Source organism: Talaromyces rugulosus, chromosome IV (assembly GCF_013368755.1).
Source record: "Talaromyces rugulosus chromosome IV, complete sequence".
Classification (NCBI taxonomy): domain Eukaryota; kingdom Fungi; phylum Ascomycota; class Eurotiomycetes; order Eurotiales; family Trichocomaceae; genus Talaromyces; species Talaromyces rugulosus.
Genome location: NC_049564.1, coordinates 916876 through 933580, shown reverse-complemented (window position 1 = coordinate 933580; position 16705 = coordinate 916876). Strand labels below are relative to the sequence as shown.

The following is a 16705-nucleotide window of genomic DNA, read 5'->3' as shown; positions in this document are numbered from 1 at the left end:
TCTGAGGTGATGCGGAATGCACAATTCCCTTGGGAACTGGGGGTGTGGTGGAATCGCGATATTATGATTTATCATGGGCTATACATTGTTGTTATTTACATTTCTATATCCTGTATTTGATTGTCCAGCGATGGTATTTCGAAGACTCAAGGAGGCCAAACTAGCTAAATACACATCTAGTACGTAATACGATATTTTCTCGTTACCGTTATTCATCGGACGACCGCTGTACGGTCTGGTCAGACTTTACCAAAGCATACAGTACAGCATGTCTGTTTCCCCCCTTTGATTCTTTAAATTCAAAACTCAACATGAGAACTTCGAGAATATCTCGCATTGCATGTAATACTCTTCACCATCAACTTCTCGCCCTCGCTCCTTTCAGCCAGCTTACGCACGGCGCCCAGGCTGGCCAAATGATTGGGCGCCACCACCGACAAATCAGAAGGCGATGCGCTGTCGGCTGCGCAGCATGAATACAACATTATAATGTACCAATATCAAGAAAACTACTATTAAACAGTATGTATCATGGTGAATTTATTTATTTTTTATGTTTATATTTTTCTTTTTAAAATATTACACCCTCTTTTTTCCCCAGCAAGACTATGACAGAGTATTTATTGCAAGGAGGCGCAGCCGTCGCAGCTGTATGCACGGTAAAACCAATTGGAACGCGTGTCTCGGTGTCGTTCGGTAATGACCACCATGTTTGTATCTAGCGGGCGGGGCGGCCCATGTCACGGGAATTACTAATACGAGTACGGCCGCCCGCGCTGTTTTTTCCAGTAAGTTATTTTTCCACCTCTTTCGCGTCTTTCCCACCCTCGCCCCGACTCTCGTCTTTCTCCCGCTCTTTCTTGCCACGCGCGAGCCTCGACTTTTTGAAAACGTGTTTTATTCCGGGGTTGTGTGCTTTTCTGTGTCTGAGTTTTTTCCACCCACGGTTTTTTTTTTCCCGGGCGAACTGGCAAAGATGGGTCGCACAGTCGATCAGGAAGTGCATGCAGCATTCGTCGAGTTCCGCGCTAAGGAAGACGACAAGGCACGTGACCGTGTATCCTGGTAACAATAACAGAACAAGCTATACTAACCCGGCGTTTCTTTCTAGTGTCTCTCCGTCCAGTGTATCTACTGCCAGCAGATTCGCGCGAAGAACACCTCGCGCCAGAAGCAGCATCTGCTCGAGTGCCCCGGTCTTCGAGGCCATGCTCCCGCGCCGCAGCCGCCCGCGCCTTCAACTGGCCCCAACGGCATTGGCCCTGCGAACGGCTACTCGGCGACTCCCAATGGTCCTACCGCTTCTGCTCCAGGCCCTGGTCCTGGGCCAGCTGCCGCGCAGCTCGCTACCCCCAATGGGCCGATGATGTCGAATGGAGTCAGCCATCATGCTGCTCCCATTCAAACCCCTCTTCAGAACCTCCAGAACCGTCCCTCGTTGCCCACGCCCGGTCCCCCGCAAGGCCCCGGTCCTTCGGTCACGCCGCTCTCGCAACAGCGCCCTCCTCACTCGAGCTCCAAACAGCCCAAGCCGATTAACAATAATAATAATAATAATCGCCAGAGCACGTCAAGTCTGCCGGCGCCGCCTCTGGACGATGTACATGCTGCTTTTGTTGAATTCCGCGCCAAGGAGGAGGATAAGGTAAATTCCATCCTAACTTATACAAACACAAATAGCTTACGATTGTCAGTGCTTGTCAGTCCAGTGCATTTACTGCCAGCAGGTGCGCGCAAAGAACACCAGTCGTCAGCGCCAGCATCTGCTCGAATGCCCTACCTACTTGAACGTTATGAAAGATTCGATTCCTGCAAACAATCTGCTCCACACATTCCCTGAAGGCGATATTGCTCGTTCCCTTCAAATCCCTGTTCCCAGCATAGAGCTTGACTTCCGGATGAGCATCAAGCTGAATCCCAAGATCGCCATCGGCAACAGTCTTTGGGGCTCGCGCGATTGGCTCTCGTTTGTTGGCGGTCAATGGGCCGGTCGATGGGGAAAGGGTATTATTCTTGTATGTGGAGTTCCATGACTCTTTTTTAGATGTCTCGCTAATAAACTATCAGCCTGGCGGCCAAGACTCTCAGGTAACGGTCAAAGAACTGGCCACTTCGATCAACGCGAGTTATGTTTTACAGACCGCGGATGAACCAGCTGCATACATCATTGTCAGAACCAGCGGCTGGTTGACCGGCGCCAAGGATGTGCTGGAGAAGCTTGGCGACTCCAACATTGCAGATAGCATCAACCCGAGCACGTACAAGTACCGCATTAACCTGACCATGGAAACTGGTGACGAACGTTATGCCTTTGCCAATACTGTCATGTGGGTGGGATCTGGTTGCCGTCGTGGCCATGAAGGTAAGTCTATATTTTCTGATTCTGCAATGCGAATTTAAAACTAATCGGATATGTAGTAATTATTGATGCATTCCGTCTTAACTAAACATGGCGATTACTTTTTCCACAACTTGAGTTTTGCCATTTTATTTTCTTCTTTTCGTTTTTCGTTCTTGAGGGTATATTATTTTTTATGGTTTTATGGTGTACATGGAGAAACAGGACTGGGATGTGTGTTAGTGGAAATTTCACTTGGTATTTTTTACGGCCGTGTTTTTATCCGTTGTTTTCGTATTTGACAGGTAACAAATGCTTGCATGTATTCTTATCGCGACGCAATTTGAACTAGCATTTCTCGCGTTCTCGTATTCTAGTATTTGATTCGCGTGTAATTTGAATTAGGTTTTCAGAGAGTCATGGTTCCGGGCGATCCAGTCAATTTGTAGCTCGTATGTACGGGGCACCTATATTATTGAAAACCAAAAAATGAATTGCTATCGTAATCAAATGTTGATATTAACCGCATGAATAATTAATTAATATATTGCTATTTTTACATTGTATGTAAGAAATGTGGGAAAAAGTGTCAAAGGTTTAGACAACGTGCTTTCAAAAAGCTTAATTTCGCTGTAAACAATTTCAAATAATAGTAGTATTACAAACAAGACAACCTTAAGTTTCTTTCATCCACTTTTTCAATAATACTCGAATACATAGTATACGTCGATTACATACATATAGGTTACATATTTAGTTACACCAATAATAAAACAATTATCACTTGGGATACTCCCACGTAATCACTCCGAATCACTAATCATGCAAACTATCCGTAATATACCTTCGTATATGCAGTAGTATTATTAAACAAACTACGTAGTACTACCACTCTTCTGGTTAAATACGGGTAAGATTGACACTGCATAATGCATGGACCAGGCATGGTCTCCTTACATCTAAACCTTATATTAATAAAATTTAAGCTATTAATACATCACCCGCGTACAATGTAATTATTACATGTATGGCAGTATGTGCGTATTTTGTATTGATCTAGATTAAGGTGCATTTTTGAAACGGTTTGAAGTATATAGATGGATGCTTATTGGCTTATACAAGGGTTCTGTATTGATATTTACATCTTGTTATTTCGACTAAATACATATTGTACACGAATATGCAGTTGATGTACAAACTAACTGTACTGTAACCCCAAATTCAATGTTCATCTAAATATATATTTGTCGTAAACTAAATAATCGCCTCCAGCCTCTTTTGAATGCGCTCCAGCAGCGAACTAACAAACCCATCCCTCAAACTCCCTTCTTCAGCACTGACATGAATCACAGTATCACCACCCGCAACACCAGCAACATCAAACGTCAGATTCACCCCGTATCCAGCCTTGATCGCACCCGCCGAAAACTCCATATTCGAAATCGTCCACCCGTCCAGAGGACTGTGGTGGTGGTGGCTAGGAGCAAAAGCGCCCAAGTTGGATACGGAAAAACAGTTTTGCTGGGAATTTTTGTAGCCTGGCAAAAACTGCGATATGTAATCTTCCTCGTCCTCGCCGAGTAGTGAAACGGCTAGCCATGCCTTGCGCCATAAATGGGTGTGGTTAAGATCCTTGACGACGTGCGCTCGATGTTCGCGCGCAATGTCCCATATTAGGAGGTCTGCATTGGCAGCAGCAGTCGCAGTGCCCGCCTCTCGAAACCGCGCAAGCCAGTCAAAACTCGAAACAATCGAGACCGCCGTGCTCATGGTCTGCGCGCGCGCATGCGGTAGTAGATACGGCCGGATGTCAAGGGCAACCTGCGAGTGGCTGAAGCGCGACGTCGGATAGAAATCTGCTGCGAGGGTCACCTTGACAAGCGTGTGTAGGAGGCTCGTAAAGGTTGTCTGGTGCGCGCGGCATGCGTCGATGCATTTCTTGACTGTTGCGGGCTTGAGACGCAGTGTGCGAGTTTGGGTTTTGACGAGATGGGATTCTTTATTCGGATGGCTGAACGTTAGTGGTTTGCTTATTGGCCGGACGTGTGCGTCGTGGAAGAAGGCGTCGGTGAATCGGTATACGAGCCGGATGTATATCATGATGAAAAACATCCAAATGGCCGAGGGAATGGAAACACTCGTCCCGGAACGCATGATGGGGTCTGGTTCAGGAAATCCAGGCACGTCGTCTGGCGATACTCGGACAATTGGGGACTCGTCTCGATCCAGACCCATACCTAGATTCAACGCCTTGAGCAGACTATCGTGAACCTGAGTCGCTCCTCGCCCATCGGTAATGATATGATCAAACACGAATAATGCATGTTTGCCATTAACTACAACAAACAGCCACGGCGGTTTCTCCGGATCTTCAAACCAGATATCGTGATACTGCTCGATGAGACCATCATCTAGCCCATCAGCCGCCGCTGCCGGAACATCGAGAAACCTAACATGATCATCCAGGTTTATCTCGCGCAAAAAGCCCAGCCAGCGCCGATGCTGGCCTTTTTTCGTTTCAGAAGGCCGGCAGAAATGAACCATGGCCAGCTCCGGATAGCGCTGCACGACTTTCCGGAGGGCCGGATAGAGGAGCGCCTTGGAGGAGAGGTCATCCTTGCTGGTATTTTCATACGAGGCGGCTACAATGACATTGGACTGAAAGCCAAGGTGCGAGAGAAGTGTGAATTCCCTCTGATACCGGTCTTGAGTTGATAACGAGTCAGCGCGAGTGTAAACAACAGCAGAAGAGAAAATATGTGCGTACCGGCTGGTTGTTCGTGTATAAACCTGTTACTTTCTGCCATGTTTCTTGATTGAAAAGATAAAAAAGGAAGAAAAGGAAAGAAATGTACAATACGAAGGAGGTTGTCAGTAATCACTGAATCAGTTCAGCTCAGCTAGACTAGCCGGATTTGTCACTCGCCGTCGGTGATTTCATGTCATTACTACTACCAGCGCTTTTCTTTGTTAGCCTATTATTTATTTGTTTCAAATGGTATTGCTGGTTGTAATAATTGTTACTTTGTCGATACATACCAGGCATGCAATAAAATATTACATGTACTGTAATTAATCGTCATCGGATTTATCTTATCGCCTAGTCCCAACATCTGCAGCTTGAGATAAGATCAAATGATCTGATTCCTCAAATTTTTGTATTAATACATGATATATGCCTGATTATACATTGCGTGCCATAAGCTCGTTTCGTGATAGTAATGCGATCTCGTGGTCCCGCCACCGCCCAAGGGGACTAGACAGAACATGCTGTTAAGGATAAAAATAAGGGAAAAAAGAAAACAATAACGATAACAATACCAATCTCCTCTCTAACGATGACCAGCCTCTTCAATAACCTCAACCGTCAACCCGTTTGTGGCCGTCGATGCTGCATCGCCTGCTTCACCGTTTGTTGAACTGCGGCTCAGCCGTCGTAAATGAGAGAAACCGAGAACCTTCTTGACAGCGTTGGCAACGCCGGATCCATGGCCACCGAAGCTCCCTCTTCGGCTGGCCTTGTCTGCGTTGTTTGCTACAGGGCGACCCTTTTTCCGCACGGGCACGTCTGATCCTGGGGGCGGCATTGTGATTTTGGGCGGCCATTGGCCGTCGGCTTTCCATCCGGCGACTATGGCTTTTATGACATCGGACAGGTTGATAGGTACGGTGGGAGTGAGGCCCTGTAGGATCACTTTGCTGTAGATGGACGCGTATATGGCGGGCGTGATGGAGGAACGTATACAATTTGAATTTGGAATGAATGGGCTCATGACGGGGACTAAAGAGTCGTCGGATTCGTAGCAGTCGGAATGGTTTAGATTTTTTGATTGCGTGTCTTTGTCCCCCAGCTTTAGATCGTTCAACATTTCCGTCAGAGGCGTGGTTTCTTGATCCTTCGTTTCAGCGCTGGAGCATTCTCCATTGGCAAGCCCGTCGGGCTCTGTGTCGTGCTGCTGCTGCGCAGCATGGTCTGATATAGCTTTCCTCTTCTTGGACCCCGTCCACGCATCACGCCTTTCCAAAAAGAAGCGCAACCCAGGATTCCACTGGGCTTCCTCTTCCAAAGCCGCGCGCCGTGTCCGCCTCCGCTCAGCGAGGCTTTCATGTATAGCATCCGGACTCTCAAACCGATACGGGCTCTTCTCAGTAGGCCCCGGCTTCGTGGTGGCGGGACCAGTGTCGGTGTCGAATTCCGAGCCCGAGCTGCCGTACTCGCGCAACCGCCATTCGACGACGTCAGAAGCTGGTACTTCTGTCAGCGATTGACTCGATTCCGACGAGGTAGTAGTAGCAGCAGTCGTATTATTCGAATTAGTATTACTAGTCGTCGCCGTGGCCGGGGCGGACAGGATGGACGACGGTGGCGAGGTGGTCGAAGGCGACCACAGGGTGGCAGGCGGCTCAAAGGCCCAGTCGCTGCGCACAACGTCGTGGATATACTGCTTGGCCTCGCGAACAGCTGCGTCGCGGTTGTCTTTGACCGACGGTTCTGAGGTTTTCGATTTGCGGTGTAGCGAGGCAAAGACTGAGCTCTGCGAAGGGGGGTGATCGGCGGTCATTGTGCGCATATATATGATGATGATGTATTCGATCGAGTAGGGATGGGCTTTAAATTACCTGCGACGGTGCCTTGCCAACATTCAAAGGCAGTCACTCACTTGGAAGGCATGGCGCCAGCGAAGCAGGGCAGAAAAGAGAGACAAGATAGAATAGAAAGAGAGTTACGAGAGTTGAGTTGCAGTGAGGGGAGCAAAGTCGCATGACGAGCGCTTGAGGGGCCGGGCTTAAGCGCCGCCCAGTGGGAGGAAGGAGCCAAAGCTCTGGTTCAGGCCGAATGCGGCCAAACTTTTTGCACAACACTTTGAACTCTATTCAATGATATACTCTACAGGGCGTTGGGCAGCCAACGCTGGATAAAATACAATACACGCGCCATGCGCTCCCCAATTATACAATAATTCAAGGCCGCACGCGACCAGTTTCCCCCGACTCCGCCTCCGCAGCGGCGGTAAATCCCCACCCCGCGCTCCTCTTGCGCCGCCCTTTGCGGTCGCCGTACTTCTCGTCAAACTTGCGGATCGCATTGAGAGACGACATGTCCTCGCTGATGGACGCGCTGATCTCCTCGATGCCGCGTTCAAAATGCGCTTTCGTGAGAACGCGCCGCGGGAATTCGTGCGGGCCTTCGCCGCTTTTTTGTTGCTGCATGGATTGAGCATGCTCCTCGCGAACACAGGCTAGAGCAGCAGCCACGCAGACGTTCTTGAGGTCAGAGCCCGAGTAGAACGGCGTCTGGTGCGCCAGCTCGGAAAGATTCACCGACGCTTCCAGCTGTTCCTCTTTGAGATGGATCCGGAGAATGGCCTCGCGGTCCTTTTCGGTGGGTAGGTCTACCAGCAGCCTCCGGGGAAGACGTCGCAGAACCGCGTCATCCAGGTCAAACGGCCGGTTAGTGGCAACCATGAGGAACGCTGACATGTCGTTCATACCGTCCCATTCGCGCAGGAACTGGTTGATAAGTTCTCGGTGAGATGACCGATGCCTGCCCTGGCTTCTGGACCCGAGCATAGCATCTGCTTCGTCGATAAAGACCACGCACGGGCTTAGTTTCTTTGCCAGAGAAAAGATCGCCCTCACGTTCTTCTCTCCTTCACCCACGTACATGTCATAGATGTCCGATCCACTAACCTCCAGAACTGTTGCCCCGCTTTCACGCGCGACTGCCTTTGCAAGAAGTGTTTTTCCCGTACCAGGCGGGCCGTAGAGCAGAATGCCAGGGATTCGATCCGTTGCAAGGACACCGTAGGAGAAGGCTTCCGGTCGTATCAAAGACAAAGACGTTAGCGAGTTTATGGCCTCGACCGTCTCCGGAGGCACATGAACATCGGAAAATGTAGTTCGGATACTGTCTGCCTTGACAACCCCATTCAAAAGCTTCTTCTCATGCTTGTTGCATTTTGGTGCCAATGCTGACGGTGACTTGGATTTGCCATGCGGTCCACTTGATTCAGCAGGTTCCGAAATTCCCTCCAGGGCGTCCATTACCTTCTGTCCGGCTTTCTCATTCTCATCGACGAGTTGAAACGCTTCTTGAATATGTTGCAAGCCGAATGTCTCATTAGATTGGACCCTGCCAATAGCATATGTCACGAGTCCATGGACACGTCCAAAATTCCAGTAGTTGGACTCGAGACTCTTGATTGCCGCCTCCGAATCCAGCTCCCATGACGTACTATCGAGGATACTGCTGTCTATAGGAGTTGTATTGGGATTCACGCGCGTGCGAATCATGTCTTGTAAATGGCGTATATTGATTAGTCTTGTGCGGGCTTTGTAATCCTCATCAAATACTCCTTTTGTAGTTTCCGGATCTGTGGCAGGGACGATCAAAAAGGTCTGAGGGAAAGGATCTGTGGAGGTTGGAAAATCCTTCACTTCTTCAACAGACACCATCTTGCTGTCGTCCAACGCAGGGGGTGCACCTTCCAGAGTAACAACTTCATCTCTTGACAGTGTCCCAATCAGCAGGATTTGGTCACCACGACGTCTGGCATGCCGAATTATTTCCTGCAGCATTTCGAGAACCTTGGAGCCTTGTCGCGAAGACTTGAGGTCATCATAATCCTGTATTTGAACAATGACTTTCGATGGCAACTCTGGCGCTTTCTCGCTATCCGCAGGCTGCGGCCTTAGTGCCGAAGACACAATCTTATTTAAAAGTGACCGCGTGGATATGGTATCTAGCACTGGTCGTTTGGCCGTGTCACCCGCAGGCGACCCCGTCAGTGATTTTAGCCAAGGCGGAATCGATATGTCGGGAAGACCGCCGTCGGCGGATAATATACGTGATCGTATAGAAGAGATCGGGGCAATAAAAGTCCTGCTTGTTTCTTCCGGGGCTTCATCATCTTTCTCTGCTCCTTCACTGGGCCAATCCTCGTTGGCGTGATCATTATAGATTTCATAACTCAGACTTCTGATCGTCGACGGCACTGTCCCTTGTAGTCTCTCTTGTTCACTGCATAATTGGGCGATATCTTGAGCATTCAGAGTCACTAGGTTGGCATCCAGATCACGAGCCAATTTGTGAACGACTGTATCCAGGAAGGTAACTCCGTCTTTGAAGGGAGCCTGAAGAAGAATATGCGAATTTTCCGTTGCCGGGTCATTGATATACTCTTGTGGAGGAAGCATGAAACCCGCCTTGGCCTGACCCCGTAGATTTTCCCATACCGCAGGACTCAGCACATAGCGATGGCCACGATTCCATGAGCGATCTTGACCCGATCCGTCAGTGTCATCCCCTCCTGTGGCCTGCGACTGAGCTTGTGAATCGTCTTTCGTCGAGGGTTTGGAAATAATCCCAAGGCGAGAGTCTGGTTTTTCGACGCGGTAAGGTTCGTGATACAGAGCAATGTTTCGATCAAGATACCACCGTGGCAGGGCTATTGGGTTTGCGGGGGGTCTCTCGTCCGGAACTCTTCTATCCCTCATACCGCTACGTATGGTCTCAATATAACTCCTTCGTCTTGGCGACGATCGTTTCGTCACCGCCGGATCTAGACCCTGGCTGGGAACATCGACAGGGGTGGCCTCATTGGAAGTGTTGTTGTTGCCATTGACGCCGGACGAGCCATTGGTGTCAGACGAAGGTTTGGTCCGCCAGGAAATCGACTGATGAAACGACCGATAAGGCGTGGACGAGGCGAGAGCATATCGACGACCGGCGACGAGACGACAGGACCGGACGGCGTGCAACGGCAGGCGCAACGTACTTTGCATGGCAGCGATGGGCCAAGACCGGCTCTCGGGTTTCTAACAGCGGGCAATCAATTAGAAGCCGGAGAGTGCTGCTGCCGAAGACTAGGCGAGCATCCGGAGATGCGAGATGCGAGATGCGAGCGGGGGATGGAGGTTGGACACTGACAGAAAAGGAACGACGAGAATATCGAACAATACGTAATGTCATTACCCGCGCTTAGTCCTGCGTGGCTACTGGGTAGTAGCCGCCACTAGCGCTAGCCGCGCGATGGTTGAATCATGAAAGTTAACATCACGCCTACAACTTGATAAATTTTATTCCTTGTGGTGATTACAAATATATGTGGTAAAAATGGTTATTTTGCGCCCATCAAGTTAAACAGGGAAACCGTCTTTAGGGCTATAGATGTCGTTTTTTACATAGTCACCCCGATAACCAAATGGGAGTGTTCTAAATAGATAGTGCTGAAGCTTTGTGTACCTTTTCTTGAACCAAGTCCCTCAACTCTTAAGAATCCACTATAAATCTTTATAATCAAGTGCCTGCCCAAGCCATTTTACAATTCTGAAAAAAAAATCACTGCAAAAAGCAATATTTTTAGGGCTTGTTTTAATTATAAGATGACTTAGCCGAAGGCAGAACTGAAGGATTGTGGTGGATTCTTGCGAGTTAAGGGACGTAGTCAAGGAAAAGAGGTTATCCTCTGGACTGAAAACAAATCCACGTTGTCAGAAAGGGTATCTGGGTAGCCCTAAACGAGGTGTTGAGTATGGCTGATAGGAAACGATAGATGTCTAGCTATGGGGAATAAGCCTCCTTTATGTACCAGATCCTATTTAATTTCTCGCCCTCGCAACTCATAGGACATTTCTCCTGGCAGTAATTCTGTTTGTTATCCACCAGCGCCCTAGCGGTCTATTCTGAGTCCTTTTAGTTCCTGATAAACCAAGTATGGTTGTAAGGAAAGTGGTGTTTTTTGGTTAAATTGTGACGTGCCTTTTCCAAAGATATTCGATTCCTATCTAGGGGTGCGATTCTCTAAAACAACAAGCATGGGAAAGGAATCTAACTACCAGGACCTGCGGGAAGGTTTTATCTTGTGTGCTTAGGTAACCAGCTTGACCCCTTATGGCCCCGGGGTGAGGCTATCCCCAGATCTGGCACCGCGGGTTAGGGTTGATGCCCTTCCTGCCTGAGGCCTCCCATCCGGCCACGAGGCCGCTCCTACCCTTGGGGATAGCCTCAGGCTCAGCCGTCACAAAATGGCTAATAATTCGACAATTTGCTTGTCCTAGGTCTCTTTGTGTCCCAGCCTTCATTGGTTCCACATGCTGCTAATCATGCCATCAGTAACCGGCTTTAATTCTCTAGTTATATGTAATTAAAGGCTATGGTGATAATAGAGAATCCTAGGGGCAGTACTGTAGTGATTTTTTGCCGCCGCTAGACCTAATTAAACTGATCGCCCTCTTATTTTGTTTAGCACAGCTGGTTTTTTTTCTATCAAGTGCTCCGGCGACACAAATGGTCTATGGTATTTAATTTACGATCTTAACAGTAAACCGGAAGTGTGTGTGGATCTACTACGATAGAGTGATCCTTCTTGAGTACCAATAACGAAATAGGAGAAATTCAAGCCTTGGCCAAGACGTATGGGATTGTCAAAAGAAATTGATTTTTGCATATATTCTATTCTATCTGCCGGATTATTCCACACCCAGCGGATCGGTCGACGCTTCCGGAGCAATGCCAATGTCACTCAACCTAGTGTCTCATGTTAGAATGATACTTGTGAAATGCAATGGTGTACAATCAACGGTGAATTAAATTCATAGTCAGACAAGGTATACTGGCAAGTAGCAGACCAACCGGGAAAGGAAGGTCCGAATGTCTCTTCAAGGGCGACTCAGAGAGTAAAGAAGTAAAAAAGGTTTGTCATCTTGTGAAAGGGTTGTGTTGTGTGCGAGAGAGAATGGAGTTTGCTTGCTTACCTGGTAGTGAAAATACTGTGGCGGCGTGAATCAATCCATGTTAGTAAACTCGGAGCTCTCGGAGCTCTGGACACAAGACCATCATTGCATTCCTGCCTCGCTATCTCTTGCTGAAGCTTCGGAAGATGAGACATTGTCTGAGGCGTGGCAAAGACGCTGTGGGAGAAAAAGTGAAAGAAAAGGCGGATGCAAGGAGGAGCAGAAAATCGGGATGGAAAAGCCGCAGAAAAAGATAGCGCGCACCACGTGACGGCCGAAAGCGGGATAGCGTGCCCCAGACAACCGTGAGTTTCAGAACGGGAGGGAAGTTGCGCAGAGCCGGATTCAGACAGAGTATCTCTCTTCTCTCCTCTCCTCTCTTCTCTGCTCGCTCTCTTCGTCCATTGATCGTGTCCTCTCCTTGTCACACTGCCCCCCCCGAGAAACTAAGAGAGAAAGAGAGAGAGAGAGAGAGAGACACAGAGAGAGGAACCGCGTTCTTGCGTGACCAGCACGCCACGGCCACCCGACAGACACGCAGACAGACAACGCGATAAGGTGAGAGCGACCTTGCGAGCGCCAACCAGCCGCCCCTACTAAGCCTATTACTAGCCCCTCCCGGCTCCCGCAGCCCTCGCCCCGTTGCCAGACACAGAACTCGCCCCCCCGGCCTCACCTCACCATAATTATTTCCGTCCTCCTTTCCCCGATCCTCTCTGGTCGCCCGTTCCTGTCGCTGTCGCCGTCCGCTGTCTTCTCGCCCTCCCCTCCCCAGGCCCGATCCGCCTGGCAAGGGCTTATCTGCGATCTCTCCCACGCGATCGATCCTTCACTCTCGTGGTCATCGATGCCCTTGAGTTTGCCTGCCCTCGGCCCGTCTCTCTTGGCCTCCGACCGGACGCTAAAAGCGGCCTTGTTGTCAATCTCAACTTACGCGCTCGAGTCGCCTTGGGGAGAGACACAACAAAAGTCGATCGCATTCTTTTTCTGCCGCCCTCATCGCCGTCGCTCTCTTCTCCGCCCGCGCCTTCGTGTCCTCACGAGCCCTGATCCGGCCGGGGACTCCGCTGCACAGCAATGATGATGACCCAACCGTTTCCTGCCCATCAAGGCATTCCCCAGCATCCCGGCTTGCCTCCAGGTCACCACCCAATGGCTCAGGCTCAGCATCCGAACATGGGCGTGCAGGCCCCAGGCATGGTACAACAAATGCACCCTGGTGTTTCTGCTGCTGGTCCCCAAGTGAGCCAGCCAGGACCCATGATGGGCGGAATGCCCCCTGGCGCGACAACCGGACCAGGCGGTCCTGTTGCGAATGCACATGCCCTGCAGCATTTGAATCCCGCGCAGGCTCACATCCTACAGCAGCAACAATATGGAATGAGTAAGTTGCCTTTTTTTCCCCGTCTTCATTACCCCTTCACCCCGTGCTCCCCCAGACCCGAGAGTCCAAAAAAATGCAACACATCCTTGGAAATATAACGCAACCCCGCCACCCTGTCGTTATGCCTGGCCGTATTGGTCGAGCTCTTTCGAGAGAAATTGTAGTATGACGATACTAACGATCCTGAACCCACAGATGCACAAAACAATCAGATGCTACAACAGCAGATAGCGCGACAGAGATTATTACAGCAACAGCAGTTAGCCCAACAACAACAACAACAACAACAACAGCAGCAGCAGCAGCAGCAGCAACAACAACAGCAGCAACAGCAACAGCAACAGCAACAACACCATGGTGGTATTCCTGTCTCTTTACCTGCTGGAACCCAGGGCATGAGCCAGGCACAATTGTCTGCGATTCAAAACTCCAACATGCGTGGGCCTGCCAACATGATGCACTTTCAGCAGCAGATGCAACATGTACCGCAGAACCTCCAACAGCAACAGCAACAATATATGGCCATGCAACACGCTGCGCATGCTGCTGCGCAAGCACAAGCCGCAGCGCAGGCCAACAACCAGCAAGGCCAGCACACACCACAACAACGTGCGGCTGTACCACCTCAAAGCGTCACTCCACAACCACAACAAGGACCTCAACCTCCTCAAGGAAGCGGAACCCCATCGCAACAGTCGAATCCTCCCCAACATGCGACACCGCAACCGCCTTCTCACCAAGGCTCACAGCCACCGCCGCAGCAGACCCCCAATCCTCAACACCAACAAATCCCGCAGGGCCAGCAAGTACCGCAGCCACCACAACAGCAAGCCCAGCCAACTCCACAGATGCAACAGCAGCAGCTGCCACAGACTACCCAACCGCAGGCTCCAAACGCGCAACAACAGGCTGTCCATCAACAGCAACAGCAACACCAACACCAACAACAAGTTCAAATGACCCAGGGACAGCAACAGCATCCCATGTCTGCTCCAGACCAAATCAAAATGCAACAGCAAATCTTGCTGGAACAGCAGCGCCGCGCCGCTAGCATGAACCCCATTGTGCAAAACAATAAAGGACCATTAACGCATTATGTCAACAGTTATTTCGAGACCCTAAGCAATTTCCAGGTAGGCCACTTTAAAGATCAATTGGTCATATGAAGATGTAGATGGCTGACTCGTACACACAGAGCAACGGTGAAGACGCAGATCTTCTTTTCTGGCAAGAGGTGGTGAATAAGTACTACAACACAACTTTCCAACCGACCACGGGACAACCATGGGGAGTCCTGCGTCAGGGCGTCTTCTCCGCCCGGTCTGGATCAAAGGCCTTTGAAGTGAATGCAACGATCTTGCCTCGATACTATGTCACACTCTTCAACAACGGCATCAGGAAGATACAAACTCACATGGAAGCCACTCAGGAATTCACTCCTCAGAATGGTTACCGAGTTGTATACAGTCCTAAGGCGAGTTTCATCTATTGGTTCTCCAATGACTGCCAGGTACGTGTAACTTAATAGTCATCGGTTGTATGCATTCTAACATGGCACTAGCTTTTTGTCAATGGCTCTCTTAAAGTTCTGGTGAACCCCGAGTTCAAATTTGACCTGGTCGACATTTCGGTGAGCGGCTTTCGGGAATACATCCCTCGTAGCCTATTGCAACTTCAGGAAGCAAACGAGCAGAAACAAAGTCCGCGCGTGACCAAAGCTGCCAACAAGCGGGGCCAGCAGAAGCAATTGCCTCCGCAACCTACCATTACTCCACCAGAATCGCTGGTCAATGAATATGGGCTGCCCGCGAGTGTCCAGTGCTTTTTAGAGGTATGTCCTAAGAGATTTCCCACTTCTTGTTAGATCAACCTCTGACCGGACCACCCTTTTTATAGATTGCAGAACCTATGTCGTTCATGACGAGTTTAATCTTTCACAGTTCCGGAAATCCCCAGAAGAACGCAGGCGATGTACTCCGTGAGGTGACTTCCATGATGGCCCAACAGAGTATGAATTTGCAAGCCCAAGGGGGGCAACGAACCCCCAATATGAATGGGCCATCTCAATTTGCATCTCCATTGGTCGGTCAGATGGGCCTGCCTGGTGCACAGGCCTCACCACATCTGGGCCATTCAGCTCAACCTAGCCCGGCGCAAACCCATCTCATGGGACCTGGTATGATGGCTCACCAAAACCAAGCAGGCATGGCCGCCAATGGGACCCAAGGATCCAGCGCGAATACCAGCCCTAGCGTTTCCAACAAACGGCGACGCGCGAGCACTGTCAAGACAGAAGGTGATGATGGTACCGAAGTGAATGGCACAGGGCCCGTAGGCACATCGAAAGTGAAAGCCAGCCCTCGAGGTGGTAAGAGACAGAAAGGCACCTCCTAGGCGGTGTACTGCTTCCAACTATGTTCGACTGCTTTTTTGTTTTTATATTCGGAAATGGGGGGGTTAATACGGTATTACGGCGTATCACAGGACTTGCCAGCTTTTTTCCTCGTTTTTTTTCTTTCCCATCCAGGAGTTTGTCCTCTTCTTCGGAGTATACCTGTGGATTTTCGTTTTTCTTGTCCTTATTTTTCTCTCTACATTCCACTTTTCTTCTTTGGTCATTTATTTCTCTACATGGATGTCTAGCGTGCATGTCACTACAGTGACCACCTGCTAGGCCGTGATATCTCTTCATTGTTCGCTCTCTGTTATTTCTTACTCGATTGGACGGGCACGGAAAAAGGACAGTTATGTTTCCAACGTTTCCATCTCATCTTCCTAATGTCTCTGCAAACAAGGTATCAGCATTTGGGTCAGCCACGTAGAGAATCTGTGGCTTGCATTTTCTTATGTCCTTGTTTTTGCCATGTCTCATTGCTTTATTTGATTTTTTTTTTTTTTTTTGGTTCGTGTGAATTGCTTTTTTTCAATGCATCAAGATATGAGGCCGGGTTAGCTGTTTACCCAGTTGACCTTGGAAATTTCTTTTACATATCCCGTTTTATTTGCTACCTCCCAGCTCCCGGTAACGCATTGGCTTATCTTGTCTGCGCTGCTGCATTGTTTCAGTCACATAACGCTGTATCTGGTTTGATCAATTGTGCATGTACATGGATACTAGTCTAACTGTTGAGACTTTACTATTACTACCAATCCAGCCTAAACATAAACTAAATACGTATCTACTTTTCTTCAAAACTATGTTAATACCTGCCTGCCAGTCGATGACGGGTCGATCGGCATTCTCCACC

At 49.4% G+C, this 16705-nt stretch overlaps 5 protein-coding genes across 5 annotated transcripts; 2 read left to right on the top strand and 3 right to left on the bottom strand.

Moving 5' to 3' along the window:
- Positions 1-976: 976 nt before the first annotated feature.
- On the top strand, positions 977-2447 carry TRUGW13939_07096 (uncharacterized protein; the record flags this gene model as incomplete). The annotated part of the gene is made up of 5 exons (XM_035490238.1): positions 977-1057; positions 1112-1645; positions 1695-2015; positions 2068-2362; positions 2419-2447. 5 exons carry the CDS (start codon positions 977-979, stop codon positions 2445-2447), a joined length of 1260 nt encoding a protein of 419 aa, XP_035346131.1.
- Positions 2448-3592: 1145 nt separating this feature from the next.
- Positions 3593-5145, bottom strand: TRUGW13939_07095 (uncharacterized protein; the record flags this gene model as incomplete). The annotated part of the gene is made up of 2 exons (XM_035490237.1): positions 3593-5043; positions 5106-5145. The coding sequence occupies 2 exons, from the start codon at positions 5143-5145 to the stop codon at positions 3593-3595; spliced, it is 1491 nt and encodes a 496-aa protein (XP_035346130.1).
- A 525-nt stretch (positions 5146-5670) lies between these two features.
- Positions 5671-6900, bottom strand: TRUGW13939_07094 (uncharacterized protein; the record flags this gene model as incomplete). Its single annotated transcript, XM_035490236.1, has 1 exon — positions 5671-6900. One exon carries the CDS (start codon positions 6898-6900, stop codon positions 5671-5673), a length of 1230 nt encoding a protein of 409 aa, XP_035346129.1.
- Positions 6901-7300: 400 nt separating this feature from the next.
- Positions 7301-10123, bottom strand: TRUGW13939_07093 (uncharacterized protein; the record flags this gene model as incomplete). The annotated part of the gene is made up of 1 exon (XM_035490235.1): positions 7301-10123. One exon carries the CDS (start codon positions 10121-10123, stop codon positions 7301-7303), a length of 2823 nt encoding a protein of 940 aa, XP_035346128.1.
- Positions 10124-13150: 3027 nt separating this feature from the next.
- On the top strand, positions 13151-15851 carry TRUGW13939_07092 (uncharacterized protein; the record flags this gene model as incomplete). Its single annotated transcript, XM_035490234.1, has 5 exons — positions 13151-13457; positions 13653-14590; positions 14653-14967; positions 15019-15288; positions 15354-15851. The coding sequence occupies 5 exons, from the start codon at positions 13151-13153 to the stop codon at positions 15849-15851; spliced, it is 2328 nt and encodes a 775-aa protein (XP_035346127.1).
- Between the last annotated feature and the right edge of the window lie 854 nt (positions 15852-16705).